Genomic DNA, 16,014 nt, shown 5'->3' on the forward strand with positions numbered 1-16,014 from the left:
ATACAATGGAAATTTAATCAAAATTTCAAACCCGAAAATTAGGATATAAAAACTATGTGAGAATTTTAGATAGACAATTGAATGCTGGAAATTGAGATTTGACATTAAAGTGTCGTTAATGCTCAAGAATGAAGAATTTGAATTTCATGACTAGAATTAGAACTTCAAGAAAGATAACCCAAGGCAACGAAATTACCATTTTTTTTTTCAAAGTGACATAAATTTAAGATTTAGGTTTGACTAATGCCAGGGAGCGGATTACAAACACGCTTTAATTTTTTTCCTATCAGCTCTTGTTTTTGAGATTGGAAAAAAAGGTAAAAATGTATTTAATAAGTCTTTGCACTTTTTGGAAAAAATTGTAAACCATTACAAAAATCTGAATAATAAAGGAATTCAATGAATAATATTTTTCCGAAGAACTCGAATAATTTTGACTTCTGAAAAACCAATTCTAAAAAATATGGGAATTAAATTTAAACCAAACTGAATCTTAGATGTTTTTGAAACATAAGTAAAATCGTTTTTACCATTTAAAATTTACCATATGCTGTAACTCCAAAAAAATAAATTGAGTGGGATTATATTGTCAAAAAACGGGATCATACGAGATATTCTAGCATCCAGTCTTTCAAAAATCTCCAATAAGTTGCAAATTTTGTTATTTATATGAAAATTATGATTGTTTCAAAATACTTTTAGGGAATGTCCATAAATTTTTGAGTTTTTATATATTTTTTTTTGAGTTTTTATATCCCCGTTCCCCCTCGTAGCATTTCGTCACAAAGTCATAGACCCCTCTAGATAAAAACGTAGCTTTAATACACCCCCCTCCCCATTTTTAAAAATCGGTTTTTAATTTTTACTTTTATTATCAGCATTTTGCAAGAATAATACAAAACATAACAAAAAAACGGGAAAGAAGTTATAAATGGAATTTTAAAAAAGCATATTAATCAGTCAAAAAAATCAAGTTACCTTTCAATAAACAGGATAGCTTGTAAGTATTCAATCAGTTGCGTCGGTCCAAATTATCTCTATTCTTGATTCCAATGAAATCGTTGGGCAGCTTTCCTCCATCGTCTGTTCGGCTGGAATAATTGCATTTGCGATGTCAGCTGCCTCCACCCACTCTCTACCGTCCTCCGGAGTGATGACCAGCACTTCGTGTCCTCTTTTGCCTACAATTTGCTTTGGACGAATCTTTCTATAAAACACGCTATAATTTTTTTCCTACCTCTTGTTTTTGAAATTGGAAAACATTGTAGACCGTTACAAAAATCTGAAGGAATTTAATGGATAATTTTTTTCCGAGGAACGCGAGTAATTTTGACTTCTGAGAAAAGAATATAGAAGTTTTCTTTTTTTCCAATTCTGAAAAATATGGAAATTTCTACAAATTTAAAAGAAATTTTAAACCAAACTGAATCTTAGATAATTTTGAAGCATAAGTAAATTCGTTTTGAAGTCTTGAAGATATTAAAGTTTTCAATATAAAATTCTCAAAGACATCCTATAGTATTTATCTAACTTTCTAAAAACTGGAGATATTTTTTAGCATTGTATTTCTGAAACTAGAATATCTAGACAGAATTTGAATTGAATGAAGGATAAATGATAAATTCAAAATCAGTTGTTGTTTTTCATGTAGGTTTATTGGTTCATCCGTTTTAAAGATTGAATAAACTCAAATTTGATTCATATAAAATTTTCTAAACGTTTTATTACTAAAGCAAGAGGTGATAGACAAAATTTGACAAATGATTCGATTTCAGAACGCGAAAATTCTCTAAATCAATTATTAAAACATAAGCACTGTATAATTGATATTTAGAATTTTTAGAAATTTAGAATTATTTAAATCTAGAACCGAAAATTGAACCTCAAGCATTGATAGTTGAAAAAGCAGAAGTGGAATTGAAGATTTGTAAATTCAATTAGAATAAGAATTCAGATATTTGAAAATAAAAATTTTTGTCTTGAGATACACAAAAAAAAGTTGTAGAATTTTGCAAAGAAGCTTAAACAATTTAATTGTTTTACAAAAATTCAGTGTCCTTTAAATCTTGAATTACGGTTCTCCGTATTGAAAACTATTTTAATATTTCTAACTTTAAAATATCGAAAAACTTTAAATTAAAATTGAAATCAATGTACACGAAATTTCTTAAAAGTTAGCTCGAACAGTTTCATTTAATCTGTCGATTTGGACTTCAGTATTAAGAATGGTTTTTCTGATTCGATGATATTTTTCACCGTTATTTTGGAACCAATATAATGTAGTAGGTGTATTTTAATGTTAAGTTTTAAATTTATTCTTCTTAAAAAACGCATTAAAAATTTAAAAAAAAAATCATTAGGTAAAATACCTAGATTTCGACAGTTTTTGCTTGTTTTGTCAGATAAACCATGTAAATAAATTATTTGACTTAAGTTTTTCATTTCAAATATGATTGGTTATCTGAATTAAACTTTTTTCTTCATTCTCTACCCTTTTATTGATCAAAAGTTTTGAAACAACGTTTGTATTATCCTTTTACTAAAACCTCTCGATGATCTAATTTTCGACATTCAATTTTAGTTTTCGACGCAAAAAGTTTTAGTTTTCGACAAGCATATTTCCACCTCCTTTGTTAGCTCAGGAATATGAATATTTGCGTATTGGAATTGCCTGTCTACTTCACGGCGTTTTTTTACACCATGGTAACAGTATAAACATGCTCAAATTATGGGTGTCGAAAAATAGATTATTATGTGAATTTTCAGCGCTAGTTTTCGACAGCTCAGAAAATAGTTGAAATTTCATTAAATGCTAGCAAAAATATTAAATAAATTACCGAAAATATGGATTTCAGAGCCTTATCCATCCATTGATTCCATTTATGTTGCTTTTTATCGAATAAAAGGTGAGTTTTTTCGTGATTCAAAATCATTCTTATTTGGTCGATGGCATTGAATTTCACAAGTGATTCAGAATGTTACTTTTAAATTATTGATTTATTACTATTCAATTAATTATTTAGAAGATTTTTTCTATTCAACATATACTTAATTGGGAGAGCAAAAATAGATAAATATGAACATTGATACCTTGAGCCACCAAATAGAAAGATAAGCCTTTCATTAAAAATTTGTCGAAAACTAGCTCCTGTCGAAATTTAGAGTATCTACCTATCTGAGAGAAATATAATTCATCATCAATACCTAATCAAATGCCTTTTGCGTAGAAAATAGATATAAAGTGCCAGTTCGAAACCAATCAAAAGACAAGTGCCAATGACCTAGACCTTATCAACCATCAACCTTCAAACCGGAGAAGAGTCGCGTTCCACAGCAATAAATTTGCATCGCAAAATAAATTTATCTTCATCTAGGTATTGAACCAGGTCATCCTCTCCAGCAGCAGCCAATTCTCGAACATTTAGTGTGTACAATCGGAACCAATTAATTGGCTTCGAACAGTGAGTGAGCCCAAGTGAATGAAGCGAGCCAAAACGAACGCCATCTGGCGCCAATGATGGCGTTAATGAAAAGTGAAATGAATCCTATCGAAATTCCGCGATCGACCACCGATCCCCAACAACACTGATCGCTGACAGTTAGCGCAACTTAATAATGGGGAAATCACGTAATTAAGCGGTTAAAAATAAAGAGGAGAAAATTATCGCATCCAATCGAAGTTTCCGATCACTGGGAATGGGTGTTTAATTTTTGGGCTGTTGTTGCGTTATTGTTGTGTTGGTTATTTAATGAATGGGTTTTTATTTTTTGGTTGGCCGGATGGAAAATAGGCTTGCTGTGCAATTTTCGGCGAGGGAGCTTTCATGAAAGCTTGAAAAAGTTATAATAAAAATCAATAATAAGTGTAATCGGAATCGGATCAACGGCCCCGCGATCCGCACACGCGAAATGTGGAATAAATTGTTCAAAAGCAAATCGAAATCATCGAAAAATCTCTCCAGCGACCGAGGGGGAGGATCAACGACATCGAGTGCTTTGGATTTGGTTCCCGGTAGCAGCGGAACCAATGGTCAAAGCTCAAACCCTCGAAACCAGACCCAGACTTATTACAGCAACGATGGCCACTTCTACGACAAGGAGCTGTACGAAGCGACCGGAGTTGTGGTTCTGCGGGGTTCCGAGGAATCGGAGCAGCATCGAAAAAGGCGCCATGAGGACCAATGTCGGGACTCGATCGTCGAGGGCCAAATGTGTGGCATTCCGATGCGACGGTCCAAGTTCTCGTCGGCCTTCAAAAGTTTGAGCCTGAAGCGGGGAAGCAATAAGAATCAGCTCAAGCTGTACCACGGGATTGACATCTCCGGGACCGAGGCCCTGGAAAGTGGCGAGAATGGCGGAGGAATCGACAATGTGAACTTCAACGCCAACGGTAGCAAACGGTCCTCGATGCTGAGGCCCTCGAAATCAGGTATGTGCGCACGTACTCAACAATCGAGCCATTTCTGGCTATTTGGGTGCTTGTAAAATTTAATGCGTGAAGTACTTTGTCGTTCATGAGCTTTTTAAACACTCTTTTAAGATAGAAGGCTGATTCTTAATTGATTTGAAAATAGGAAAGCTGAATGGCAGAAAGACAGAAAGACAGAAAGACAGAAAGACAGAAAGGCAGAAAGACAGAAAGACAGAAAGACAGAAAGACAGAAAGACAGAAAGACAGAAAGACAGAAAGACAGAAAGACAGAAAGACAGATAGACAGAAAGACAGAAAGACAGAAAGACAGAAATACAGAAAGACACAGAAAGACAGGTGCTTGTAAAATTTAATGCGTGAAGTACTTTGTCGTTCATGAGCTTTTTAAACACTCTTTTAAGATAGAAGGTTGATTCTTAATTGATTTGAAAATAGGAAAGCTGAATGGCAGAAAGACAGAAAGACAGAAAGACAGAAAGGCAGAAAGACAGAAAGACAGAAAGACAGAAAGACAGAAAGACAGATAGACAGAAAGACAGAAAGACAGAAAGACAGAAAGACAGAAAGACAGAAAGACACAGAAAGACAGAAAGACAGAAAGACAGAAAGACAGAAAGACAGAAAGACAGAAAGACAGAAAGACAGAAAGACAGAAAGACAGAAAGACAGAAAGACAGAAAGACAGAAAGACAGAAAGACAGAAAGACAGAAAGACAGAAAGACAGAAAGACAGAAAGACAGAAAGACAGAAAGACAGAAAGACAGAAAGACAGAAAGACAGAAAGACAGAAAGACAGAAAGACAGAAAGACAGAAAGACAGAAAGACAGAAAGACAGAAAGACAGAAAGACAGAAAGACAGAAAGACAGAAAGACAGAAAGACAGAAAGACAGAAAGACAGAAAGACAGAAAGACAGAAAGACAGAAAGACAGAAAGACAGAAAGACAGAAAGACAGAAAGACAGAAAGACAGAAAGACAGAAAGACAGAAAGACAGAAAGACAGAAAGACAGAAAGACAGAAAGACAGAAAGACAGAAAGACAGAAAGACAGAAAGACAGAAAGACAGAAAGACAGAAAGACAGAAAGACAGAAAGACAGAAAGACAGAAAGACAGAAAGACAGAAAGAGAGAAAGAGAGAAAGACAGAAAGACAGAAAGACAGAAAGACAGAAAGAGAGAAAGACAGAAAGACAGAAAGACAGAAAGACAGAAAGACAGAAAGACAGAAAGACAGAAAGACAGAAAGACAGAAAGACAGAAAGACAGAAAGACAGAAAGACAGAAAGACAGAAAGACAGAAAGACAGAAAGACAGAAAGACAGAAAGATAGAAAGACAGAAAGACAGAAAGACAGAAAGACAGAAAGACAGAAAGACAGAAAGACAGAAAGACAGAAAGACAGAAAGACAGAAAGACAGAAAGACAGAAAGACAGAAAGACAGAAAGACAGAAAGACAGAAAGACAGAAAGACAGAAAGACAGAAAGACAGAAAGACAGAAAGACAGAAAGACAGAAAGACAGAAAGACAGAAAGACAGAAAGACAGAAAGACAGAAAGACAGAAAGACAGAAAGACAGAAAGACAGAAAGACAGAAAGACAGAAAGACAGAAAGACAGAAAGACAGAAAGACAGAAAGACAGAAAGACAGAAAGACAGAAAGACAGAAAGACAGAAAGACAGAAAGACAGAAAGACAGAAAGACAGAAAGACAGAAAGACAGAAAGACAGAAAGACAGAAAGACAGAAAGACAGAAAGACAGAAAGACAGAAAGACAGAAAGACAGAAAGACAGAAAGACAGAAAGACAGAAAGACAGAAAGACAGAAAGACAGAAAGACAGAAAGACAGAAAGACAGAAAGACAGAAAGACAGAAAGACAGAAAGACAGAAAGACAGAAAGACAGAAAGACAGAAAGACAGAAAGACAGAAAGACAGAAAGACAGAAAGACAGAAAGACAGAAAGACAGAAAGACAGAAAGACAGAAAGACAGAAAGACAGAAAGACAGAAAGACAGAAAGACAGAAAGACAGAAAGACAGAAAGACAGAAAGACAGAAAGACAGAAAGACAGAAAGACAGAAAGACAGAAAGACAGAAAGACAGAAAGACAGAAAGACAGAAAGACAGAAAGACAGAAAGACAGAAAGACAGAAAGACAGAAAGACAGAAAGACAGAAAGACAGAAAGACAGAAAGACAGAAAGACAGAAAGACAGAAAGACAGAAAGACAGAAAGACAGAAAGACAGAAAGACAGAAAGACAGAAAGACAGAAAGACAGAAAGACAGAAAGACAGAAAGACAGAAAGACAGAAAGACAGAAAGACAGAAAGACAGAAAGACAGAAAGACAGAAAGACAGAAAGACAGAAAGACAGAAAGACAGAAAGACAGAAAGACCGAAAGACAGAAAGACAGAAAGACAGAAAGACAGAAAGACAGAAAGACAGAAAGACAGAAAGACAGAAAGACAGAAAGACAGAAAGACAGAAAGACAGAAAGACAGAAAGACAGAAAGACAGAAAGACAGAAAGACGGAAAGACGGAAGGACGGAAGGACGGAAGGACGGAAAGACGGAAAGACGGAAAGACGGAAAGACGTATAGACGGAAAGAAGGAAAGAAGGAAAGACGGAAAGACAGAAAGACAGAAAGACAGAAAGACAGAAAGACAGAAAGACAGAAAGACAGAAAGGCAGAAAGACAGAAAGACAGAAAGACAGAAAGACAGATAGACAGAAAGACAGAAGGACGAAAAGATGGAAAGACAGAAAGTAAGAAAGACAGAAAGAAGGAAAGACGGAAAGGCGGAAATGCAGAAAGACGGAAAGACGGAAAAACGGAAAAACGAATAGACGGAAAGACGGAAGTACGGAAAGACAGAAAGACAGAAGGATGGAAAGATGGAATGACGGATAGATGGAATGATGGAAAGATGAAAAGACGGAAATACAGAAAGACAGAAAGACAGAAAGACAGAAAGACAGAAAGAAAGAAAGACAGAAAGACAGAAAGACAGAAAGACAGAAAGACAGAAAGACAGAAAGACAGAAAGACAGAAAGACAGAAAGACAGAAAGACAGAAAGACAGAAAGACAGAAAGACAGAAAGACAGAAAGACAGAAAGACAGAAAGACAAAAAAAACAGAAAGACAGAAAGACAGAAAGACAGAAAGACGGAAAGACGGGGAGAGGGAAAGACGGAAAGATGGAAAGACGGAAAGACGGAAACACGGAAAAACGGAAAAACGGAATCACGGAAGAACGGAAAAACGGAAAGACGGAAGAAAAGAAAGACGGAAAGACGGGAAGAGGGAAAGAAGGAAAAATGGAAAAACGGGAAAACGGAAAAACGGAAAAACGGAAAGACAGAAAAACGGAAAGACCTTAAGAATGAAAAATCAAAAAAATCTGGAAGCCAGAAATCTCCTCATGTTATTGTAGATTCAACTACAAATGCATGAATAATTTTAGGAAAATTCTACAAATTTTCGTTTCATCCAGTGTTTCAACCCCAAATATTATAGAATCAACTTGATTTGGATTAATGATTTTAGGAAATCAACGATATATTTAGTAAATTCAACTATATTTTTCAGATTAATTTTATGCATTGAACTGTTGATATTTGCAATTCAACCATATGTGTAAGATGTAGTTTGCTATGAGTTTTATTGAAACAACAACCATTTTAGTCGAATCTACCATATGTTAAGATGAATGGTGATAGACTTTCTGTATGATAGGAATATTTTTTCAACATCGTATTTCCAATTATAGAGAACGTGGAGAAAATCTGATTATATAAGGAATATTCGATAAACTAGTTGAATTATTTTTTTTTGCTTCTGTGCCAAAATGCTATCCTTCGTTATCAGTAATTTGAATTGAAAAGTCTATTAACATTTAAGTAGTAAATTTCCATTACATTTGGTCGATATTCTCTCGATATTTACAGTTATCAGTTGTTTCTGCATTTCGGAACACATTCGACACCTGCGGCTTTTCTTCCACAACATTACTAATTAATTGGTACAACACCTCTCCTCATCCATACAAGTGGACCAAAGTACCACCACCTGAGGAAGGTTGTTGGAAGCAAAAAACCCAGTTAGGTACTATAACAAATGGGTGCCATCGTAAAGGAAAGAATCGAATTCGGTTCGGCCATCTTCAACGTTTAAACGTTTTACCCAAATATGTACGAACGCCTCAATGCCATTCGCGATGCGATGCGGGATGACCACTACCTTGCCTGGCTTGAGTCTCTCTAATTGGGCATTAAAAATCTTAACCGTTCCCCTTCTTTCAAGCCAGCGGATGTGCCTTAATTTAATTTCGCACCAAAGCACTCGCGGTAAATACACACTCTACTGAACTACTTTCTTGTCGATCGATCACGGGTATGTACTGCGATTTCAAGGGGAGATAATAATTCAACCGTACAGAGGAACCAGTCGTTTATTTTGGTTCGATGGTTTATTGTTGGGCTATCAGCTTTTGGAATTCAATTTTACTCTATTTGTAGTTGCCTGAAACGTTCAGATTGTGAGTGTAGAAAAGATGATAAAAATTAAATGTGATACGCCTTTGTGTATCAAAATCAATTAATCATGGTTGAATGTATATTTGGGTACCCTCCATTCATGCATGTGTACACAAACCTTTAGTTGTATCTCTCAATTGATTGAACATCTGAAAATAAAAATTCACTGCTATGAGCAAACATGCTTCCTCTAGCTGTAAAAGCTGTCATCAAATCAACCAAAAAAGTACACCCACAGATCAGACTCTACTCCAATTATGACATCCTTGAGTTGTTGAAAAATTGGCACAAGATGCTGTGCCAAATTGGCATTAAGAAGCTTTGTGATCACTGGCATTGTACTACCAGCGCAACCGTATTGCATATGTCTGCAAAAAACTAGACAACACTTTTTTCGTTTCATCATACTTTGTCACAAGACAAAGGAGGATGGAATGGCCAAGCGCCAGGCAGCCAGCGAGGATTAATTCGAATGAATCGAACAAGCGTTGTGCGTGTAGATGTAAGTCGGCATTAGAAAACCATATGAAGCAAAAAAAAACATTTTCTTGTTTCAAACCATCGGCAAACAACCACCCGGCCGGCTGTAAGCAAGATTAATTTTAAATTAATTGATCGAGTGCTGTGCGTGTGTTTGTGAACAGTGATGTCAACTTTCCAGATTTTGTCTGGATCTTCCATGCTTTTTAAAATTCTGCTAGACATTTTGTTTAGGTTCCTAGACTTCCAGACTTATGACATTTCTTCCAGACAAATCCAGACTTTTGGGTTAGGGCATAAATTGTTATTAGAACCTATGAAAATTCACAATGGTCATGGCGTAACATATTGTGACAGAAAAACATACGACGACCAAAGAAACTCATCACTTTCAAAGGAGGATAAGTAAAAAAAAGGAATATGAAGCGACACGAAGCAAGTCTGAAAAAATCGACCAAGTGCTGTGCGTTTTTTTTTTGTTAGGATTCAATCCGTGATTGGCCGCGAGAGAGAGAGACTAGTTTTCCAACTGACCCAGATAGTACACATGGCAAGGTGGTGCAACTGGCAAGACGAGTTAAGACAGTTGATTTGAGTTCGATGCTAACTCTGCGTCGGCAGTTTCTTTTTATTTTCTTGTTTTTGAGATGAATTATCCAATGGAATAAAAATCTTTGATTTTTTTTTGTTTCGAATGAATTTTTGTATGTATTGCTAAAATTTTGCTAGAAATCTCGAGTTATTAAGACGATCATGTCATATTTGGCGCAATGCTCGTTTCAGCAATTTTTTTGGCATAGAGTTCGCTCCGATCGGCATTGAAATTTTGCAACCGCTTCTTTGGTTGAAGATAGAAAAGTTTTGAATTGATAAACCTCAAGAAGTTGAGCTCTTGGCGTTGACGTTTTTATTTACATGTTTTCAATCTCTTATGTTCCCATTTTTATAGTAAAAAGTTTTGTATTTCATCTTTGGAGTTATTTCAAAAGGAGAGTCTGAGGGTTGAAGTTCTAACTGATTTTTGTTTTAAAAATTTCCTATTTAATGTTCCGAATAATGATCGACAAAAGTTTCCTTCATACTGGTCATACTATAAGTTTCAGTTGAACATTTCAAATATATAATCATTAGAATCATCTTACTTATAGTTAAATTCAGAAATTTAGAACGTGATTTCCGATTTTTGAATAGCGTCTGGATCTTTCCAGAACCATTCCTAAATAAAATGACAATTCTTTAATTTTGCTTCATTGCAAAGTGGTGCAGAACATCAATCTTGCTGTACTAAATTCATAGCGCCCAGCAATAAAGAGATAGACATTTGTTGTCTACAAAAACATTCTTCAGTTTTACAAGGAGTATATTTTGGTATAAAATTTTTTGCCGAGGGCTTCAACAATAGCGAGATAAAAATGCTGACTTTTTTATTATACAAATTAGAGCTTTGATGAATTTGACAAAGTTGTTTATCTTGTCAAAATACATAAATGAGTGGAGAAGTCAAAGTGTCAAAGTGGAGTGTCAAAGTTCTGTTTCATCGACCTAATAAGTTATAGTGAAGGTAAAAAAAACAGTTTTTTAAATCTGGAACGTTGAAGTTTGGAGAAAATGGTTCGCTGTCTTCGTAACACTGTTGGAAAAAGCCAAGATCTACCATTTCTTCATACATTATGATGATTTTAGAAGTGGATGAAGCTGTGAAGAAAGCATTTATTATATTTTTATATGATTTTCAAATGCTCGTGCATCGAAAAATGCACAACATTGCAACACCATCTTTTGTGTAGCAGAGTTTTGAATGATTGAAAATTTGCTGTTTTGTATGAAAATTACCTATTTCGCTCAATGAAAAAAATTTAAAGAATATTTTATTTATGGATTAAATGATGCAATATATTATCAAACAACAGTGACTGGAAGGTGCAGGGATTATCATCATTAGTGCAACAGGACCATCAAATAGAAATCAACCCACGCTGCCTCCTTCCCTCATCGCCTATCAATGGACTTTGGTGAGATTGTTTCATTTTATTTTGCTTATATTTAAACATATTTTGTCAATCCTATTTGCCATGTAGGATTTCCCACAAAAACATCCCTTCCATTCCTTTCTGAAACAGCTTTATGGGTCGTATGAGTTCTCTGCACCTAAAGAGTTATTTTTGCTGTTTCAGATAATCCCTTTTATGATTACATTGACTTGTCACGGTGTGCATCACGGTACCACACTGATCTTCAAGAGCAGCACATGGAATGAATATTGAATCCATATACTCATTTTGGCATCTTGCGTTGCTCTTGATTATCAGTTGTACCTCGTGTATCAGCCAATGCAAGATGTGTGTAGTCACCCTATGCTATGCTATGCTATGCTATGCTATGGATTAAATGATGCAATATTTTATTTCTTTTTTTTTTGTATCATAAAATTAAATTGATCTATGAAGCTGTTGCCAAATGCCAAGGTCGTGCGTATGGGGAGGGAGAGTTCTAGGGGTTTAATAACCCCCCCCCCCTTTGAAGATTTTTCCAAGTTAAATTTATCGCAGTAATATAAAATTAAGTAATGCCGAAAGGTGTTTCAAAATAAGTGTTCATAAACATGGCAGAAAATTAGCTCGCCTCCGGCGGAATTTTATCCTAAATCATTAAAGACTTAAGTCATTTCATTTGAAGACACTTTATGTCGTTTGCACATTGATACTAATTTGTAATTGTAAATTTCGATTTGCGATTCAATAAAACTTTTGTATTGAAACTCATACACCTCGTCTTCAGAAAAGGTTTTAATTAAGAAGTGTAACCAAAAAAGTTCAGATTAGAAGCCAACAATTACTACACATTTAAAATTTTCATTACAAATTTTCGGCTGATATAATATATCCTTCAAAAATTGAATTCCGACCTCATTTTTTATATTTCTTGTTCTTCACAAAACTCAACTCAACATTCAAAAGGGTTTTGATAAATTACACAAGGCCACATAATTCACATTTTCCGAGGTGCAAAGAAATTTTCATTCAATTGGGTGCTCTGAATCGAAATATGCAATAAGTTTTTTTCTGACAGCTTTTGTTTTTGAAATAACTTTAAAAAATAGGTTAAAATCATTTAAGAAAATTCAACACTCTTTTAACTAAACTAATACTTCTTCTTCTTTTCTTTTTCAGGGGTTTTCATAAACTAATACAAATACAAAAAAAAAACCAATTTTAAAATAACGGTTTTAAATAAATTACCGATTTTTCCCAAGACCGCAAGTAATTATGACTTCTGCGAAATAACAGAAGTTTTATATTTGTTAACTTTTCTTTATTCTATTCAACGGTTTTTTAAGAAGCTTCGACCTAAATTAAATTTTTGATATTTTAAAAGCAGTAACCAAATAATTTTATAGGCTTCGACAAAAAGGTTAAATAAAACCTTTTTAAAACTTTCTTCAGTAATGTCAGAAATACTTGCTATGATATCTTTCCAGTTCTTCAAAACTGTAGAATTTAACGTTTTTAGATCATTCATCATCATTAGGATCAATATATTTTTGCTTATTTAACTAAACATAATAAACATATTTTGAACCATTTTTTTTTTCTTTCACGTATATTAGTTATTTTATCAGTTAGGCTGGAAAAAATATCAATTTCTTCTTTTGTCACCTCCCGTGAAGAATTTTAATGTAAAATTAAAAAAAATCAAATATCCTCAAGACTACAAGACCAAAAAACAAATTGTGGAAGATAAGAATTATTTCCCCTTTTGTATTCTTAATTTTATTGAATTTTTCGATAAAAAATTACTTGATTTGTAGGTTATGTTCAACGATATAGTATGCAATCTTGTTGCATACAAGCTTTCGTTCAATTTATTCTAATTTATTTGTTTTTTGCATTATTTTTTATTATACACTCCCCCCCCCCCCCTCCCCCCTCTTCGCGATGTTCCAACTTCGAGTGACAAAAGAAGGATTTTAAATTTGCTCCGGCATTACTATGATTGATTCCACTAACATTGATAAATTTTTAAACTTATAAACTCTATCTTACCAAATCTAGAGACAATAGACAAAATCTGTGTAAAGATTCGCTTTCAAGACGCCACAGTTTACCAAATTAACATAAGCACGAAAATGATGTTTTCTTGAGTTATCAATTAAATCCATAAATAAATTTTTTGTATGGTAAGGAGTTCTTATTGACAAAATTTTCTCTTGAAATGTTTAAAAACATATTTTTTCAACTAAATGTTTTGTTTGATTTTTTACTAAATTCTCCGAATATTATAGCATAGTTGATTGATTTTTTGATTGAATTGACCGCATATTTTAGTCAAACTATTTGCAGTTTTGGAAATTTTTAAATAAGTTTGTCTTTGTTTTTTAATTTTGAATTTTTGTTTTCTGAAAACATAATCTTCTCTGAATTTTAATAAGAAAAACACAGTATCTACCTTTTGTCTTTGCCAGGGCCCAATAATTTAATTGACGGCAAAAAAGCTTGAAATCTTTAACAATATAATATGCACTTTTTATTTTAAATCATCTTTTGAATCAATGATGATTTTTCTAGTTAATTTATGACAAGTTTTAAAATGATTACAAGAAGCAACTAGTAGCAAACTAAATTTCAACAAAACAAAACATGAAATTCCTTTTTTTCTATTTAGAACAGTTTCTTATAGATCATTTAAGAAATCAGCCATTGTCCATTGTCACTTGAACATTGTCACTATAATCTTTCAATAATGGAATAAACATGTTGTAGGTATTATTAATTATCATCTAAACCATCACTGGCACTCTTGTAATAATTTTAACGTTGCAAAATCCGGGCTTTTGATTTCAAAATTGATGAACATAAATCCGGGCAATATCCGGACAATATCCGGGCAAATTTTGTCAAAACCCAGAAATTACTCAACAAAAATCAAGAGAAAAATGAATTAAATTTTTTTTTTCAAATTAAGCTAAAAATAATAACAATACCAAAAATACACAATAGATAAAGAAACGGATTTCTAACATCATTTTCTTACTCATAATTATCACATAACAAAAAAAAATTCTTTTCTACTGATTAAATTGAAACTTTCAAAAAAAATCACAATGAAAGTTTCAAATCAATGATATTTTCGGTAAGGCATTGCTAAATTTTTCAAATGATGTTTCTTATTCTGAATTAGAAATTTGCTTCAAAATAATTTCCAAGCAGTCTAGTTTCAACATTTGAAATAAATACTCCAAAAACAAAGATTTAGAAAAAAAATTAATTCTAAATAAAATAAACCATGTTTGTTGTTAGGAAAATTATAGAAAATGTTATTTTTTAAAACGAACACAAACACACCCAAAATCTCAATGAAACTTGATGTTTCCTCGAAGAGATTCCTTTTTACTTAATTCTTAGCGCACAACTTTCTGAGGAAATGATGGCTAGCATCTTACAAATGCTAACACCACCAACCCACAGAAGTGTACTATGTATGCCGTGACCGGGATTTGATCTCCTGACGGTTGGCTTAGAGGACTTGAAGGCTATCCTCTACGCCACTGGCTGCGGCTTTATAATTCATATTAATTTTAATTTCTTTTCTTCATTTTCAACTGAAGAGTTGATTGGAAAATTTCGCTGTAGTGTTGTTAATTTTAAAAAAAAATTATGATTTGAAATGTGAATTTTTTATTAGGAAAAAAATGAAAGGTTTATGTTTTAGAACATCAAAAATTCAGAATTGAAAAACAAAGACAAACTTATCAAAAATATTTGTTAAAATTAAAATTAAAAAATTCGGTGAATTTATTTAAAAATTGAAAAAAAATGTATTATATAATTCGGGACAATCATTTGAAAATTAAAACAAAATATTGAAATTGAAGAGATAAATTTTTGCCATTTAAGAAGAATTTTTTTCAATTAACACTTTTTACCATTATAAAAACTTATTTATAGAATCAAATTCATAATTCCTTATGGCTTCATGATTGATTTGGTAGATACTAGCGTCTTGAACTCGAATATTTTGTTAAATTTGGGCTATCACATTTAGTTTTGGTGTTATAGAGTTTACAAATGTGTCGGTTTTAAGTGAAATTAATCATTGATAGCTGATAAACTATCAAACTTTCATTTAAGAAACAATCTGTTACTAATTTTGTTCATTATACTTCATTTAATTAGGAAATAATATATTAATAATGATGATGCATGATCTAGAAAAGTAAAATTCAATAATTTCAAAAAAAAAAGAAAAATATCATTAGGGACAAGTATTTTTGACAATACTCAAAATTACTTGAAATCTTGAGAAAAGTTGATATTTGATTAAAATTTTTATTTTAACATATTATGTTTTTGTTTAAAAGTTTTGTCATAAACGTGTAAAACTTTCTTAAATAGTTTTATCCTTTTTTAAAAAGTTATTTCAATAACATATGCTGATGCATATTTAGATTCAGGGCTTCAAATTGCATCTCGGAAAATGTAAATTTTGTGCCTTTGTGTAATTTATCAAAACCTTTTAAAATTTGATGTTGAGCATTGAGAAGATAACGGTATAAA

The 16,014-nt window shown here is 33.1% G+C and overlaps 1 protein-coding gene across 10 annotated transcripts in view; it reads left to right on the plus strand.

Moving 5' to 3' along the window:
• The window catches only part of LOC129747718 (serine/threonine-protein kinase pakG), a 287,373-nt gene that overhangs the window by 181,693 nt on the left and 89,666 nt on the right, over positions 1–16,014 (plus strand). For 7 of the 10 annotated variants that reach the window (XM_055742057.1, XM_055742050.1, XM_055742051.1 and 4 more), the window contains exon 2: positions 3,375–4,429. The exons of 2 other annotated variants lie outside the window; for them this stretch is intronic. In XM_055742057.1, coding sequence (XP_055598032.1) covers positions 3,910–4,429 — 520 coding nt within the window. In that variant the 5' untranslated portion in view covers positions 3,375–3,909. The remainder of the gene's footprint in view (positions 1–3,374; positions 4,430–16,014) is intronic. One more of the 10 variants, XM_055742049.1, reaches the window with a different exon arrangement.

The sequence above is a fragment of the Uranotaenia lowii genome, chromosome 2 (genome assembly GCF_029784155.1).
Source record: "Uranotaenia lowii strain MFRU-FL chromosome 2, ASM2978415v1, whole genome shotgun sequence".
Lineage (NCBI taxonomy): Eukaryota > Metazoa > Arthropoda > Insecta > Diptera > Culicidae > Uranotaenia > Uranotaenia lowii.